Source organism: Bolinopsis microptera, chromosome 12 (genome assembly GCF_026151205.1).
Source record: "Bolinopsis microptera isolate Bmic1 chromosome 12, MBARI_Bmic_1.0, whole genome shotgun sequence".
NCBI classification, from domain to species: domain Eukaryota; kingdom Metazoa; phylum Ctenophora; class Tentaculata; order Lobata; family Bolinopsidae; genus Bolinopsis; species Bolinopsis microptera.
The window spans coordinates 7,393,017-7,412,155 of NC_087083.1; the positions used below are offsets into that span (position 1 = coordinate 7,393,017).

Sequence of the window (19,139 nt, forward strand, 5' to 3'; positions counted from 1 at the left end):
GCCACCATGTAGTAATAAGTATGTCATGTATAATTCTAAGTTTATTAGTTGAAGACGGCTATTGTGAACTGACGATCTTTAATGAATCGTTTCACTTCTCTTAGCAATTTTCGGTAACACGACATCTGTCCGACGACCGACAGCGACATCTGTCCGACAGCACTATTTTCTTGTGTTTGAAGTGATATCTCAAATTTGGGACATAGAAATCCACCTAAGGCTAAAGGGGGGCCCTAAAAATGATCCAAATAATGATTACGTAATATCTGTAAATATATAACATTTTAGTATTATATGTGTTTCGGAGTCCCTAATTTTGTTTGCACTCGGTCACTTGTCAAGGCATGTATAGTAAGGTCATTCGGCGAATTTTCTTTGAAATAAAATGATGCATTTGTGTAAAAATTGAATTTTAATTGATTTAAAAAAAAAATGTATCGCGATGGAAATATTTTAAGCGGGTAATGTCCTGTCCAGTGTCCAAACCCAGGCTAATGAAAAGCATTATTAAATTAACACTTACAAATCCGGTCATAAGCAGAGTATTTACATAACCTAGTAGACTGGGAGCAGCGGGAGCTATTATGTCTTATTACACTTTAACTAAACACTACTACTACTACCACTTTAACTAAACACTACTATTACTACCACTTTAACTAAACACTACTACTTATACTACCACTTTAACTAAACACTACTATTACTACCACTTTAACTAAACACTACTACTACTACCACTTTAACTAAACACTACTACTACTACCACTTTAACTAAACACTACTACTACTACCACTTTAACTAAACACTACTACTTATACTACCACTTTAACTAAACACTACTATTACTACCACTTTAACTAAACACTACTACTACTACCACTTTAACTAAACACTACTACTACTACCACTTTAACTAAACACTACTACTACTACCACTTTAACTAAACACTACTACTACTACCACTTTAACTAAACACTACTACTACTACCACTTTAACTAAACACTACTACTTATACTACCACTTCAACTAAACAATGCTCTCCAATTTCCAGTGCTGTGAAGGAGTCTCTAAATCTCCTTATATGGGCATCACGTGTGCTGTGAACGAGGATTCAACTCATTTACTTCTCAGTGCTCCCTCATGGTTCAAACACTCACAGAGGGGGGGGGGGGGGGGGGGGGCCAGCTTCTATTCTTTAACATACCTGAATAACACAAAGGAAGACATTATGAAACCATTCTTTTGTCCAAACAAACTTGCTACTCTCTAATCTTCTCACAACACACCATGAACCACTATTCAACCGATTACCCGGGGTAAGGTAATGGTATTGTTATTGAAATGAGTGTTTACTTAACCGTGTATTAACATCCTCCCCTCTGTGCTATTACTGTGAGCCTTCCTGGACCGGTATATTGTGCTGTATAGGTGTAAATATTTCACTGTGCAGTTAGGACAGTATAGTACTGTTATTTCACTGTGCAGTTAGGTCAGTTTAGTACTGTTATTTCACTGTGCAGTTAGGTCAGTTTAGTACTGTTATTTCACTGTGTGTTCGATACAATGGCGTAACGTTGTATGTTGATTGTGTCCCCCCCCCCCGGACACATCGACCATTGCATTTCTTGATAGTTTCGTACTTTGAGTTTATGAAGCTAATTATTAATTAATTGATCATGATTAATTGTTCGGTGAGCTAAGATCAACTAGTCAAAATTAACAATTACGAGCATATAATTTCAGTGCGTTTAATTGATGAAATTTGCTGTAACTGTAAGTAAGGAGATGTAGAGACACGTGATGCCCGTATAAGCTGTTGCTAGCAGAGTAAACGCGGATATGATTTCTATGTTAATGTAGAAATCAGAAACAATCTTTTTGTTCCCATTGCTATTTGATGCGTTTAATTCAGTTTTATACTATCTATTTAAACATTTGCTTACAATTTAGTTTGCTGTTATTGAGAATCCGTAGTTTGGTGGTATGCACTAAATACTTAAATAACGGTTACCGCCTCGCAGGTGGCATGAAGCATAGGGAGACTGTTCCCCTAATCCTCTAATTTGAACTATAATAGTGTTCTTTTTGTGCATAATCTGATGAACATGTGGTGGATGATGTCTCCTTATATGGGCATCACGTGGTGGATGATGTTGTTGTACGCTTTCTACTTACGTAAAGTTAAATAAGGAATTAAAGTTGCGAGGGTCCGTGTTCAATCTTGCTTAAATCACAAATTTGTATTTGCTTTCTGTCCAGCCAAATTATTATCCGCAAAATAATGGCATCATGGTCTTTATCCACCACAGTCCAGTGGTTTAAAATGAATCTCAAGCATATTTCATACCCTACACTTCAAATTTCAAAGTTCGAGCATTTTCATTGTGTTTGAATAGTTTAACCCCAGCAGTGAAAATGAAATTCGAGGACGGCAAGAAAGATGTATACGAGGAGGTTTTCAACTCCTTCGATGTTGATCATAATGGTTACCTCAGCGTGCGAGAATTGGGTAATGATTATCACCTAATTCATTTCAGTGATTATTTGATTGATTTACAGATTGATTGATTATTATACTGATCAGGGTTTAGCATTGCACAAATTTAACTTATCCAAAATCTCAATTATTTAATAATAACGGATGTTTCCCGGAAATACCCCGCTTGTCTAGCCTATAAACGGTAACAATACCTCTAAAATTTCACTAATTACAGCCTGATGTCGTACAGTTAATTCCCCATTACATTTAATCTTCCATTACCTGTATAACATGTCTGGTAATTACAGGAGATCTCCTTATATGGGCATCACGTGGCCTATACTACCAGGAGATCTCCTTATATGGGCATCACGTGGCCTATACTACCAGGAGATCTCCTTATATGGGCATCACGTGGCCTATACTACCAGGAGATCCATCCACCATCCCTTAAATCTTTGTATCTTCATACAAAGTTACAACAAAGTCTTCGTGTTATGTATCCTGGGTTTGGACAGGATATTGCCCGCTTAAAATTCTTCCATCGCGTTACATATTACTCAATAAATTTATTTAATTGTAGTCGTGAAAATAGTTTAAAACCTAATTTTTAAGTGTATAATGGCATCAGGGTCTTTGTCCATCTCCTTATATGGGCATCACGTGGCCTCTAATATAACTTCTATTTCAGGGAAGTGTATGAAGGCACTAGGAGACAAGTACACCGCTAAAGATATTAAGTTTTTAATACAATGCGCTGATAAGGATGAAAATGGGAAGATGGATTGTGATGAGTTCTGTATGACTGCTTCTATAATGGTGAGATAAAATTACCTTATATGGTAGTATTACCATAGCAACATTATCTTAAAATGAGATAAGCGTGTTCCAACCTACAGTAGTAACAAAGGTTTCAGGTCTCCGAAATAAAATAATAACTGTTTAATAGCGATCATATGAGTCCTTGCAATTAGGTTGAAATTGGGGGAGGCCGACAAAGGGGGGCCCCCGATTATTAGGGGTCAGATCATATGATATTATCATATCTCATTTGTACACGTTGATTTGGTTTGATTTTAATGCGCGTTGATTCGAAAAAGCCACGTCAGCCACAATATTATCAACAATCGCCCTGGCGGCCATGCTGGCCAGCCAGGGCACAGTCCCGATTGCTCCTGATCCACCCCTTGGTCTAACTTATGGTCTAACTTATGGTCCTGACACAGTCCCGACTGCTACCGCTCCTGCACTTAGTCTAACGTACGATCCTGGCAGCAACATCTCAGATGGAGGAATAGATTGGAACTGCAACACAAAACAGAACATAAACTCAACAAACATCGAACAGACACCGAATTACCACTCTAGAAATGGTTTGGAAACTTTAAATGATAATTGCTGTAATGGCCACTATCAGTCGTACAACTACATAGAGATAAGAAGAACTATTTGTAAAAGTACATTACACGCAATAGAACATATTAAAATAGTAATTGTACATTGCACAAGACTTTTCGAGCTAATATTCCTGGAGTTATTGCAGTCCTGCGTTAAAACATTGATGAACATTGTAGGAACTTGCATGTATTACTTTGAGGTATGGGGCAGACAAGGACATGAATTTATAGTGTGGTTTTGGAATGTGAGTTACAGTTTCGAGCGTTTAAACAGCAATTTAATTTATAACATATGCAGTAGATATATCTCTAACGTTATGAATGAACTTAATGACGGTTTTATGACGAGTATGTTACGGTCCTCTTGCTCAGCCATGTCACTGCTGCACGCCTCTTCTAGGTTTCGTTCCGCGCCCGCTGGTCTTTCCCAGCCAGAGCCCACTAGTAGAGCTCCGCCTCCTCGCGCCTTGTCTCCGCATGCGTCGCGAACCGCGTCTCAACTGAGTGTACTTGTCCTTCAGCATAGCAACTCCCCCACATACACTCCTCACAATCCCACTCACAGTGCACAGTGTAACAGATTGGGTAGTGACAGGTCTCTGCGAGTTGGGGACTGGTTTCAGATAGCTGTAGTTGTCCTTTTGAGCCTCTGCTTCCTTGTTGCGACACTCATAGCCGCTATTTTGCTACTTTTACTTAGGGAACTCAGAAGCAGACCACTGGCCCCTACCGTTCCTGTTTACGTCAGTGAAGAAGTAGAAAACCAATGTCTTAGTTCTAGTAAAACCTCGTGTAAACAGATCTCTCAACCCGGTTGTTTTTCCAATTCAATTTTTGATTTTTCTGTTTTGAAACTTGGTAGTTTGTTTCCACCACCTTGGCTGACTAATGCAACAGTGATGATGGCGAACGGCTCTGGGAAAACAGACGAGGTTAAAGAATCAAGTGAGACAGAGGATAACGACACTGATATTACCGAAGTAAGTGCCACTGAAGGTCTCCTGAAGCCGACCAACAGTAGATAAGGAGCTCATAAGGAGTCAAGTCTCAACTACAGGATCTTTATCTGAAAAGCGGACAAGACTTCAGAACAAAATGTGTATGTCAATCGGGGAACTCTCCATGTCAGCAGCCAATAACTCGATGTCTCACGGCATGAACTTCTCACGATGTGAATCCCCGAGGATCGAAGACGTGGAAATGAAAGATGACATTGCATCAGTGCGTAATGCTCAAAAATGTGTGGAGAACTCTCTAAAGCATGTTGTGGATTCCATCGTTTCTGTCAAAGCGAATGTAGCAACTCTCCAGGAAGCGACCAAACAACAAACTCCAAAAGACATCTCGCCTCACCCAACCAGCAACACCGACGTTTTGGATGCGATTAGTGATTTGAAAAGTGCAGTGAGTGATTGCAACAACAGAATCGAAAATCTGAGCAAGACAAATGTGTTCACACAAACGATAAAGGAGTGCAATGGTAAGATTGATGACCTTGTGGAGAACATAAACGGCACGAAAGATGACCTTCAGTCAACGAGGAAGATTCTGAACGACCTTAGTCAAAATGGAGTAGACATCATGAAGAAATCGGTGGAAGACATGGGGAGCTACTACAATAGTGTCTTCTGCGATGAAACAAGGGAACAAATTAAAGATATCCACGCGTTTGTAACACACCAAATGTGCGAGGTTGCAATTCAAACTGACCCTTTGATAAAAGAAATAGCAACGTTAGGAGAACAACCGAACCTAGCCTCGCCTTCTCCTAAATTTGGTTTCCCCGATCCAATAAAGCCCTCCCTCAAAGTCATGGTCGAAAGTGGTCAACCCATCAACGTTTGGCTCGTTACCGATTCAATTATGAGACACATCGATGAGTCATGCTTGGAATTTAGGAAATATAGGTTGAATTTCAAAAGAATTGACTTTACATGTAGTGAATCACTGACCGGAGAATACATGATGGGGAGTCAAATAGCAACAGAGAAGCCTCAACTAATATATGTACATCTCGGCATCAATGATATACACAAAGGAGAGGACATCACCAAAATCGTCGACAACTTCAAGATCTTTAATGAAATGTTAGAACTAGTATCTCCCACCACCAGACTGGTCATCTCTTGCCCCCTACTAAACGGAAACACCTATCAGAACCGACACGTCTTTTCCTTGAGGAGATCCCTGTCCTTATTGGTCAATCAGCAGCAAGACGAGGACCCTAAAACAAAAAGGATTTTCCTTCAGAGAAATGATAAGTTCTTCATTAACACGCAGTCCACTCCCAAGCAGAACTCGATGTACTTCCGCGATAATCTCCATCTGTCAGACAGAGGAATGCATGCAATCACCAACACCATGAGAGACACCCTCGACAAGATCTTCAGAGAGTTTGAGCTTCCATTCTAAATTTTAGTCTTCAAACCACCAACCCAACCTCTTGAAAAATACTATGAATTTACAATCCAAAATTATAAGCTGGAACATCCAATCAACAAATACAAATTTTGGCTCTAAGTTTGATGACCCTCAATTTTGTGCCGTCTTTGACAAGTTTCCTTTTGTCTGCCTTCAAGAAATAAGACAACCGGTCAAACACTCGGGCTTCAGGTCCTTCAATAAAACCCGCCGGGACAAAAAACATGGTGGCGTATGCATCATGGTCCAAAACGAAATAGCCAAAGGCGTAAAACTTGAAAAATCCACAATTGAAGATGTTGTTGCCTGTAAACTTGAAAAAATTACTTTGGCGTAGATAATGATATATTTATTGTTAACTCATACATTAAGCCAGCTAACACTTCCTCTAAAAACTCAGATATTTCGGGCTTTGACACCATCCGTGAACTGGACCGATTTCTTAATGTTCTTCTAAGTAAAGGCGATGTTATTACCTGTGGTGACTTCAACTCGCGTATCGGCCATGACATTGACTTCATCAAAGGAGAGAAATGTGGCTACGAGAGCTTCATTCCCCTGCCAGAAGACTACACCCCCCAAGAACTCCCAACCAGGAACTCAAAGGACAAAAAGTCGAACAATTACAAAAGACCCTTTCTAGAAATGCTTGTCAATAATGAACTCCATATTCTCAATGGGAGAACTTTAGGAGACTCATATGGTGACTTCACTTGTATCCAGACCAGCGGTGCCAGCGTTGTTGACTACTTTATTATATCACCAAACTGCAGTAAGTATGTATGTCATATGACAATCCAGCCGTTCACTTGCTTTTCTGATCATAAACCACTACTCCTGGCACTCAACTTCTCTCCTTCCAACATTCTTGTAAACACAAAGGCACTCCATGAAACTTACGCTCGAGCCCCACTTCGTTACAAAATAAATCCTGATAGCCTTTCAAGCTTACGGGATACAATGATGGACCCACTTGTGGAAGAATGTTCCAAAACCCTCTTAGAAACAAATTATCCCGAAGATCTCCTAGGTACATACAAATTGAACGAAGATATCACAGTTCACTTGAACAAAATAGCAGACAAATGTCTCCAAAAGACCAAACATCCCAAAATAACCAAAAAGGGATCCATAAATAAACAACCCTGGTTCACACAAGCCACTAGAGAAGCTAAAATATCCTGTGCTCGTGCAGCTCAAATTGTTTCTGATTTCCCCAATAGCGATTATCTTCGAAAAAATTTTTACCAAGTAAAAAATACGTACAAAAGTTTAATTGACCGTACCAAAAACAAATATCTTGACAAACTGAATACAGATATCGAATCTGGTAAAATTCTAAACTGGAAACAATTCAAAAAACTGAAAAAATTTAAAGGAAGAGTTGACAAATTTGATTGCCATGACATGGACAACTTTCAAAAATTCTTTGGTAAACTTTATGCCAATGCACATAGCACCATAACTGTAGAGAATAAGGAAGAAATGCTTCAAAATGCAGAGGCTATTAACAATAATTGCCAACCATCCCCTGCACAATCAATACTCAATGGCCAGATCTCTGTGGACGAAATATCTACTGCGCTCTCTTCACTCAAAAACGGCAAAAGTTCCTCGGAGGATATGATATGCAATGAAATACTGAAGACCTTGTCCACAACAAATACACAACTCCTTTGCAAAGTATTTAACCGCTGTTTGGACACTGGAACTTACCCGTGGAACAACAGCATTATAACACCCCTACACAAAAAAGGCGACAAAGATAATCCCGACAATTACAGAGCAATTGCTGTGAGTAGTACAATCGGGAAACTATTCTCGACCATTATGCTAAACAGGATAATCAAGTTCAAAAATGAATACAACCCGGACCCCATAAATCAACTTGGCTTCGCTAAAGGAGCTCAAACATATGACCACATACTCACACTCAACACCATTACGTCTAAATACAAAAAGCTCAAGGTTCCCGTCTATGCTGTTTTCGTGGACTTCCGGAAAGCTTTCGACTCTGTTTGTCGTGAAGCTCTTTTCTTAAAGTTAGCTAAACTAGGTATCACTGGCAAAACATTTAATGTTCTTAAACATATGTATAAAAATTCCACTGGCCAGATAAAGCTATCTGGATTTGTCAGCGAAAAATTTGATATCAATAAAGGAACTGAACAGGGTCATCCACTTTCCCCTGATCTTTTTAAAATATACATTAGAGATCTTTCCCCTCGACTAGAATTTGATAACTGTCCAAAACTAATGAACCAACTTATCAGTCACTTACTATGGGCAGATGATCTGATACTCTTGGCACTGGACCCCAAAACCCTCCAAAAGCAACTCGATGCTTTGAACAATTTCTGCTTGGAATGGGGCGTCGAAATTAATGCAGATAAAACTAAACTCATGAAATTTAATTCCCGCTTCGATAATTATCAGCCGGTTCCCCTCAAAATAGGTAATCACTTGTTAGAAGAAGTCGAGTCATACTGTTATCTAGGAATCGAAATACACAAATCCGGCACATTCACAAATGCCCGAACTGAGCTCAAAAAGAAAGCCATGCGTGCACTTTATGGCATGAAAAGCTCAGTAAACAAATCCAAATTATCATTCCGTTCTCTAACAACACTCTTTGACGCTCTTATTAAACCTATCGTTCTTTACGGAGCGCCTATTTACACACCTAATATGGCTATCATAAAACACATAACAAAACAAGTCGATCTCAATATGGATCCCGACACAAAAAAGAAATTTCAAACTAGTATCCTCAAGAAAATTAGTCTTCTGAACAGCGAAAAAGTTCACCTTCACTTTCTTAAATGGTCACTGGGTGTAAATCGTAAAACCAGTAACGCAGGCGTCTGGGGTGAGTCAGGCCGCTACCCATTAATCTATGAATGTATTAACCTCACTCTCAAATATACCCAACGCTTGAAAAATCTCAAAGATAACTCCCTTGTATCCTTAGCTTTCAAAGAACAGATGAACATGAAATTGGACTGGTACAGAGGTTTGGAGCCTGTCCTCGCGCTAGACCCATGTTTCTCTACCGATCATGTCACAGCCTACCGCACACTCAAAAACAATCACTCCAAGTCAATTTTCGAAAGTAACCCGAGTATCGCAAAACCACCAAAAGAGGACTTTCTTATTCACAACGGTTTCAAGAAACGAATTCCTCCGCAATCAACACAACCCATCGGGAGTAAAATATTCACACCACACGTCATTACTAAAACTTTGAAAAGTAGCTTTAGAGAATATTGGGGGTCCTGTATCAACACTTCTCGGAAATTAGAATTCTATTGTGACCTAAAATCCAAATTTAACAAAGAGTATTACCTAGACAGTGTCATTAAATATGCAGACCGTGCTAATATCACAAGACTGCGGATCAGTGCACATCGACTCGAAATTGAACTTGGCCGATATAATCAAACTCCTCGCGATGAGCGAATATGCTCCTGGTGCAATATAGTCTTAGGTTCTGGTATTATTGAGAATGAAGATCACTTCCTTAACCATTGTGATCTTAACGCTGCATCGAGGCGAAAAGTCCTAGACAAGATCCAATCAATCATATCAAATTCAATCAAACCATCTGCGTCATCTTGTTCTGTTTACACTGTCATCCCTGGAGCAAACGTGCTCAAATTCATCAGCAACAACAGTGAAATCATTGAATTAATCACGAATGAAAGTCAAGTCCACCTCACGAGAGTCGTTGCTAGATTTGCCACTACGTGTTTTAACAACCGCAAGAAATTCGTCGACTCTCTGGCCAGTACATGAACACTGAAAATCACTGTACCAGCGCTTTTGTTTCTTTTCGCGCAACAACGAGTGCAAAGTGGCCTGGCTCAAGCATTACAGCATTACCAAGGCGATTGTAAACAAAATATTTTTTGTCAAAATCTTTATGTTTCACTTTAGTTTAAGTTATATTAATATAATAAATTCAAATCTTATGATATTGTTATTATCTTAACAGTTACTATTGTAGCTTAAGATTTTAAATTTGTATTCCTTGTATTCCTTGTATTCCTTGTATTCCTTGTATTCCTATGACATATAATTAGTGATGTGACGTATAATTAGTGATGTGATCCATCAGTAGAATTTAATTGACCCAGAAATGAGCTAGATATTATAGGGTAGAGTTCATATGTCAATTTTGTAAATCATAGCTGTACATTAAGAGGTAAACATGATCTGACTGCTCGACTCGTAGATCACATAAGGGACAGGAGCTCTTGCTAAAGGTGGTTCTCGTATCAAGGGATGTGAGACGTACGTGCCAAACGCATGCAAGGGGAGTGAGCCGATCAAGTGTTCTTAGGTATATATACTGGAAGATGAAAGACAATAGTATCGCATTCTTACATTCGATCAACATGCCAGCCTTCTGGCTTTCAGTATTCAGTATTCAGTATTCAGTATTCAATATTCAGTATTAAGTATTCAGTATTCAGTATTCAGTATTCAGTATTCAGTATTCAGTATTCAGTATTCAGTATTCAGTATTCAGTATTCAGTATTCAGTATTCAGTATTCAGTATTCAGTATTCAGTATTCAGTATTCAGTATTCAGTATTCAGTATTCAGTATTCAGTATTCAGTATTCAGTATTCAGTATTCAGTATTCAGTATTCAGTGTTCAGTGTTCAGTGTTCAGTGTTCAGTGTTCAGTGTTCAGTGTTCAGTGTTCAGTGTTCAGTGTTCAGTGTTCAGTGTTCAGTGTTCAGTATTCAGTATTCAGTATTCAGTATTCAGTAAATTTGATTAATTATCCTACGAAAAAATGTCTTTTGACTTGTTAATTTAAATCAAAAGTACGGAGTTAAACTGGGCTAAATATAGGGAAGAGTTCACATGTTCTGTAAATCATATCTGGTGGATCACATCACTTGTATTGAAGACCATCACATCGACAAAACCAGTGTGATGGTCTTCAATACAAGCTCACGAACACTTAAATGTTCTTATGGCTTTAAACTAGGAAGCCTGGACATTATACCGGTAAAAAGATACTGCTATCTCGGAATCCAATTCTCTCTGAATGGATCGTTTAAGCAAGCTATCGACGAACTTAGGAAGAAAGCTCTACGCTCATTCTTCTCAATGAGGCGAATTATCAACACGAAAGCGCTCACTACCAGCACAATGCTCAAACTCATCGATAGTCTAGTAAAGCCTGTAGCGACCTATGCATGTCCCGTCTGGCTCTCATCAACAAACATCGTAAAGGCTATCCTGTCGAAAAAAGAAGAAGTGAGCCTGCCTAAATCTGCAGCTAAAGATCCGCTCGAAACAACTCATCCGAAGATTCTCAAATGGATACTAGGCGTTCACAAGAAAGCTAATAACAACTTCTGCTATGGTTACACTGGTAGAACCCCCTGGACAGTTACCGTCATTCCCCAATGTTTAGCTTACTTCCATCGGGCATCCCTGGCGGTAGAAGGTAACGTGAACACTTTTTTGCACCACACCTTTCAAGAGCAAAAGCTACTGAATCTAACCTGGTATGATGCGTGGTCAACTATTGCCAAGATGAGTACAGTCTCCAAGCCGCAGTTATCACCCACCCTAGACGCTTGTGAGTACATACATGAGACATTTGTTGACCATTGGAAGAGAGATCTCCTCAACCAGCCCAAAATGTCTTTCTACACAGCGGTTAAACTCGAGTTTGGCGAAGAACCCTATTTACAGCTCCCCTGCCGGCTTAAAAGGGTCAATATTGCTAAACTCCGATCTAGCAGTCACGATCTTAGGATAGAAAAAGGTCGCTACACCAAAGATCAACTCAACACAGCTCTTAAAACGTGTCGCTTCTGCTGCTCCTCAGAAACGGATGTCATACGTTTTTTAGAGGAGCTCCCCTTCTTTGAAACTCCTATTCTAGAAACCGAAGACCACGTCCTAACTGAGTGCCCCTACTACCATCAACTCAGGTCCAACCTCTCTGACAACCTCAAAAGCCTGTTGATGCTAAAAGAATATGGAGCAATAATGAACTCACCCCATATAAAAGAGTTCGGGAAGTACCTTACAGACTCCTCAAATCTACGTAATCCTCCTAAAACGTCCCTTAACCCTCGCAAACAGATGTAGTACTCGAACTTTATTTACTGTATTACCTTAAATTATTATAGACGATCTTCTTTTATTTTCGTGAAATTGTAAACGGTTAAATTTTACTATTTTTAAATGATTCAGTTTTGATAATTTTATTTATTCATTTATTCATTCTTGTATAGCCAAGACGAGTCCGTTAGTGTTCTCTCTGGTAATTTCATGTTTAATCCTGTTTAATCCTGTTTAATCCATCACTAATTATACGTCATATCACTAATTATACGTCATATGATCTGACCCCTAATAATCGGGGGCCCCCCTTTGTCGTGCAGCCGAAATTGGGACCCGTGTTAAAATAATATTTATCTATTTCTCAAAACATAATATCGTTCATGAAAAAGCTCCCAGCAGAGCATGATTTCCTTATATGGTATTATTGCCATAGCAACACTACCATATAAGGTCACCATAGCAACACTACCATATAAGGTTACTTCCACAGAACTTGGTAAGTATGGATAACCTGAAGCAGTTGAGGGAGGTGTTCATCTCCTTTGATTTGGACGGAAACGGTACAATCAACTGTCGGGAGCTGAGTCGGTGCATGGAGAAACTGGGTATGTTAAATTTATTAAATACATTTCAAATTATATTGTTAAATTTATTAAATACTTTTCAAACTATATTCTTAAATTTACTTAATACTTTTCAAATTATGTTGTTAAATTTACTAAATACTTTTCAAATTACATTCTTCAATTTACTAATACTTTTTAAAATTTCATTGTTTAATTTACTAATACTTTTCAAATTAAATTTGTAAATTAAAATATCCACAACAAGGTATTGATTGAATCAATTCACCCTGTTAAGTGATGCCCAAATAAGGATTGTATCAAGAATTTATCTGATCGTACATATCCATCTATAATAATATGATAATACGTATTTAATAGTATTAAGTATTAAATACGTAAGCAGCATTTAAGATTAAATTGAGGTATGTTTCGTCTGAGCGATTTCATACTTTTGCACCGTTTTAACTGCGACATTGAAATGCGTATTTTCGAATAAGCGGGATTTTACTTTTGCATTTCAACTGCGATAGTGAAGTACCGACCGTAGGCCTGGGTTAACACTAGTAACAATATAATTTGTGCAGGACAGCCTCTTTCAAAAGCAGAATGTAAAGAGCTGATAGCTTCTGCAGACAAGGACGAGGATAACTGTATGAGCTTCTACGAGTTCGTCATCATGGTCAAATCAGAGAAGAAGGACCTGGGGGAAGATGATCAGTCCCTGAGAGAAGCATTCAACCTCTTCGATAAGAATGGTAGGAAATTGTTTGTGAAATTTTGTGATCGTAAGAACAGTAAATGAAAGCAGTATTTTTTCTGAGATCCTGTAACAAAAGTTGTTTCACTCTAGTCCGTATTTGCAGTTAACACAAAGTCAGGTTTAGATAATCAAGTACTGAGTTGTTTTGTAGATAAGGGGTCGTTCACATATTACGTAAACACTTTTTGGACAGTTTTTACCCCCCCCCCCCCTCCGTATTCATGGTTTTACACATAGCTATTGTAGCAAAATGACATTAGCGTAATCATTTCGAAACCCCCTCCCCCTCGGCTGATTACGTAATGATATATGAACAACCCCTAAGATTCTGATCTCACACACTACACACAGGTGACGGTAGTATAGATAAGGAGGAGTTGAGGAAGGTGCTCGAAACTATGGAGGGCCAGAATCCAACTGAGGATGAGCTTGATGAGATGTTCAGGTTTTTACAAAACTTACTTTCTGCTTGCTTCTTCTTTTTCCGAAACCTAACCCTTCAAAACTTACTTCCTGCATGTATCTGCTTTCTTTTTCCAAAACCTAACTCTTCAAATCGTGCTTCCTCACTTCTTCCATCGACCATCATTCACACAAAAATATGCAGAATGCATACTAAAAAAGTAAGAAGTCACTTGTAGTCACGTAATTTGCAAATTTATTTTCAGAGAAGCGGATTTGAACAATAACGGTCGGATCTCATTCGAAGAGTTTCAGTCAATTGTAAATTGATTATTTTGTGAAACTAGGAGATCCAAAAAACAGAGTTTATATTTAGGGATTTTAACACAAACAATGTATCAATGAAGTTGGTGATTTCATATGGTTTAGATATTGGAATTTTTAAGCTGTAGCGTAAAGATCTGAGTAATTTGTATAATGTATATTCGATATATTTTATGTTATTACTCAAACATATATCAATTAATTATATAATTTTGAACGTGTTGTTTTTGATTTATTGAGCTGGCTGACCGAATTTAATGTTTGTAAATTGTGTATGAAAGCTGCAACATTATGTATCGAATAATAAAGTTTGATTTATTTTTCGCTTAAACTCTTAAAGAAAATGTAGGGCTCTGACAGGAATGAGGAAAGTATTAGAAGACATCGCTAATGGTCTATCACTCGACTAACTGATGGTTACGCAAGATGCCTACTATAATACCTACTATATTATACATGTTTAGGTTTTATAAAAGCATCATATTTAAGCTTTTAGTACTTACTGCATGAAATTAAAAACCACGTTTCAATTTCCTTCCTTAACGGGTGATACTCGTAAAATATTTGTTTCAAATATTACCGTCGACGAGTCCAACTCGGCGCGCGTCTTGGTAGGTTATAAACCTACAATTTCCTTCCCCATCTCAATCCTGAGCTCTTAATCACCTGTCATTATAATGTCGTAGGTTGGTACTGGTGAGTGGTGGGTATAATTTGTAGACAACAGGAACAGATCATCGGCAAAATGTTTAATTTGGAGACAGTCCTATATTGGCGAGTGTAGAATGTAACAGACCCCACCCTACCCCAACCTTATACCCAACCCTACCCCACCCTAACCCACCCTACCCTACCTCACCCTACCCCACCATACAAAGGGATATTACAAACATTTACTATATCAATTTTATCATATTATAATTCGAAAATATCAATAAATTATGGTTGATCCTTTGCACTAACTCACTAAGCAAATGTAACAAATAAAAATAATCTACACCATACATTAAAGAATCAATAATCTATATTATATTAATCAACTATGTCATCTCCTCACTCCACTCCTTATGAGGAACTGTGTCCCCAAATAATGCATGTATAGTCGAGCGTAAAATACTTGACTATAATAATTATTCTATTTTTGAACGTCACTTATGATATATTGTTATCGTTGAAAAAATAGAATAACCACATATATAACAGGCGACAACATTTCTCTTTTGTAGTTTAACCCGGTTACTAATAAATAAATTGTTCTTTTAAGATTATCCATTTAATACAGAAGAAATCAGTTTTACAATCCGGAAACTAATTACGATAGCCAAATGCGTTTGCTAATGAAAGTCTTAATTCAGTCGATTTTGCAACGAATTATTCGCCGAGCCATTTTCAGTAAATCACTATTGATTGTACTTGTAGCAGTGAACACGCATATTACTAATATACACATATTATTACTCACAGTCATAACACATCGCTCAGTTTATAAATAGTACACCAGCACACATACCATAAACACTAATATTCATTATCTAATACTATATATTCATTATTTATAGTCACATAAATTACCCATCACCCGCAAATCACCAGGGTACACGTCATAACACACGTTATAGACTGCTATAACTGCAGTGATTGGCTTGCTCTTCATCGTGAGTCCTAGTGTTGTTCTCTACCTGTTTGTTTGTTTGTTTATAGAATCCGTCCCAATCTCGTATCGGAGAAAGACTAAACTCATTTCTGAGTGTGAATACGGGTGGTACCTACAAGTGTGTTCATTAAGCATTTAGGGTTCTGTCAAACTGCAGTTACAATCGAGCTAGAGTTATCTATTTAGTTGTTCTTTATCTAGTATGTAGCCGAACTAGCGAGGGCTGATGGGGTATAAAGGCTAACTTGAGAGGTGTTCGGCGTGTTTTTTAGAGTGTCTGCTGTAATTTTATTGTTGAGGTGACTGACAGTTTTTAGTGTAATTTTAGTTTCCTATTTTAAATAAACCTGTAAAATTTTAAACGCTTTACAAGAAGTGTTTCTTGAGGTAGCGTTTAACGAATAAGTCGCTGCAGACAGCCGCGGCTTACGACCCATTCGTCCAGGGTCAAATCACCATGAACCAAACTAACCAATCAGAGAACAGTTCGGCTTATAGGTTATGAGCCTCGGACCATCATTCGCACAGAAACTTCGTCTTTATTGCAGCAGGTTTTGTCATTTCACGGCTACTTAACCGGGATAGTAATTCAAAAAAGAAAGAAAAAAAGTGTTTATAAAAAGTGTTTATTCCGTTTGCCAGAGACTAAGATCTGGAACAGGACACTAGGAGACTGGTTGACTGTGTGAGGTGGGATAATTTTACATTATTTCCTTATTTCATAATTTATGATTGGTTTTGGCTTCTGATCATGCAAATCACATCTTACCTTCTGTTATCTAGGCGGATATCAGTTCTTATCTACATGAAATAGTAGACCCAGTTTCTTGACATCTTCTTACTTATTTTACACTCTTATTTCTAACTACCAAGTAACAGTAACATGATCTTACAAGGCCAACGATGGTTATGTAGCGTTTTCCAAGCAACACTGTTTAGGTAACCGCTTGGTAACTGTATTGGTAACCACTTGGTAACTGTATTGGTAACCGCTAGGTAACAGTATTGGTAACCGCTTGGTAATTGTTTTTGGTAACTGTATTGGTAACCGCTTGGTAACTGTTTTTGGTAACCGCTTGGTAATTGTTTTTGGTAACTGATTGATCTATACTGAAAAGGCGTAGTCTACAGCTACTCTTTTACAACCAGCTAAAGATATGATCAAATAAAAAAGAAAGCCGGGCTCATTTCCTTATTGTTCAGATCCCCAGGATCTTTCTCCAGGATCTCTGCAAGGTTTAGTAACATCCTGCTCATCATGTGGCCTTATATGGACATCACGTGACCTACCTGCTCCTCACTGATTGGTTCTCCCTTCATATCACCAAATAGGCCTCCTCAGATCTAGAATAGATGTTAGGTCACCTATCATTACACGTTGGTTGCGGAACTTAGCAATGTAAGAGCAGCCTTAGCTTGCTGTGTAATTTACTGGCACTAATAAAATTAATGCCAATTATTTTGACATTTTATCTTTAATTCTGGTCAATAATTCGCTAGGTCACTACAACTTATCCTCACGATCACTGGTTCACGTCAAAGGAATTATGAACATAAAAATAAGAAACCACCTCGCCGATAGTTGACAATGATAATTGATTCGTATGTTTACCTAGTAACCTATATATATATATATAACGTATATAATATGCAATGTTATTTATTTATTTATTCATGCGTTTTTGTGCGGCATGCCCCGGCTAGCTGCAAGATTTCCTATGTACCATTGTTATGGTTACACTGCTAGACTGTCTGTCTTCACACCACGTGACACGCATTTTCTGCGTCATTGCAGTTAAATAACATTTAGTTAAATAATAGTGTTAATCAGCAACCATAATTTATATTTTTGAGGTTCTTTGTCTTTGGGTAACACGACATCTGTCCGACAGCACTATTTTATTGTGTTTGAAGTGATATCTCTTTGTATTTGTTCTGAACACGCTAACTTTTTGACGGACCTGTTAGCGATACAGCGCCTCAGAGGGCGGGTAAACCCAGCATTTGAAAGTAGCAATATCGACTATAGGTATCAACGCTCTAAAAAAGTAGTAACCCTTGATTTTCCATAATTATTACTCATAATTATCTCTGCTTGAAGGGACGAGGTACATTATGCAGGGTAGGACTCAAGGTACAATACTGTCCGTTAGTCAGCAATGTCACGTGACAGTGAAATAGTGACATGTACTAGCCGGATAATACATATAATGAGACACGCTAACCCGTCCTCTGTAAACAGCAGAACCGTACCGTTTATCATAGTAAAAGTGGGAGGACGGGTTTGGCACACACGTGATCTTGTCTTGGGGTCACGTGTTGCCCATATAAGGTCACGTGGTATGCTACTTGCTTGGAGGTCAGGCGCCCCCTTTGTGAGGTTTAATTCGAGTTTAATGACGGAGAACATCTGCTGTTGTTATCATTGTTGTGTACACGCCCCTTGTGGGTATAGATCAGTAAATGCAGATTACTACGTTGGATTATTCTTGAATTGTGAGAGTTCGGATTTGTTTGAGAAATGGTTTTTAAGAATTTTTTGAGTAACTATTTTCCTTCATTAGGATCTCCTTCGGCAACATGTTATGGAGATTATGTGAGTTTTTTCGGTTCTGTTTTGTTTATGATATTTTTTGAGATTTGCTAAATTTTAAGACGCTGATTTTTGTATACTGTATAATGTATACCATACTGTATAATGTATACTTTATCATGTACACTATAATGAATAATATATACCGTAGAGCTAATTAGACGAAATTCCATTTAATGTTCATACTTGGTTCATTCCACATTTCACCGTGTCCTTTGTAAATTCGGTGTTACAATGTGAAATACTGTAATCGGTGGACGGACAGACACATAGACAGACAGACATATGAATGGTCAAGAAAGTGACTGACAGACATGAAAATGACTGACAAACGGACTGACACAGAACATTTCAGGTAATCACCTACAATTTTTCTTTTCCTTTGGTTCAGTCTAAGTCGATTTAACTGCTACAGTTGGAATACCAAATATCTAGGAGGCT

General features: G+C 38.1%; 1 protein-coding gene across 1 annotated transcript; it reads left to right on the forward strand.

Moving 5' to 3' along the window:
- The first annotated feature begins 2,417 nt into the window (after positions 1–2,417).
- On the forward strand, positions 2,418–14,750 carry LOC134824560 (neo-calmodulin-like). Its single transcript, XM_063836473.1, has 6 exons — positions 2,418–2,515; positions 3,177–3,304; positions 12,890–13,004; positions 13,550–13,720; positions 14,077–14,170; positions 14,394–14,750. Exons 1-6 carry the CDS (start codon positions 2,422–2,424, stop codon positions 14,455–14,457), a joined length of 666 nt encoding a protein of 221 aa, XP_063692543.1. The 5' UTR covers positions 2,418–2,421; the 3' UTR covers positions 14,458–14,750.
- The last annotated feature ends 4,389 nt before the right edge of the window (positions 14,751–19,139 follow it).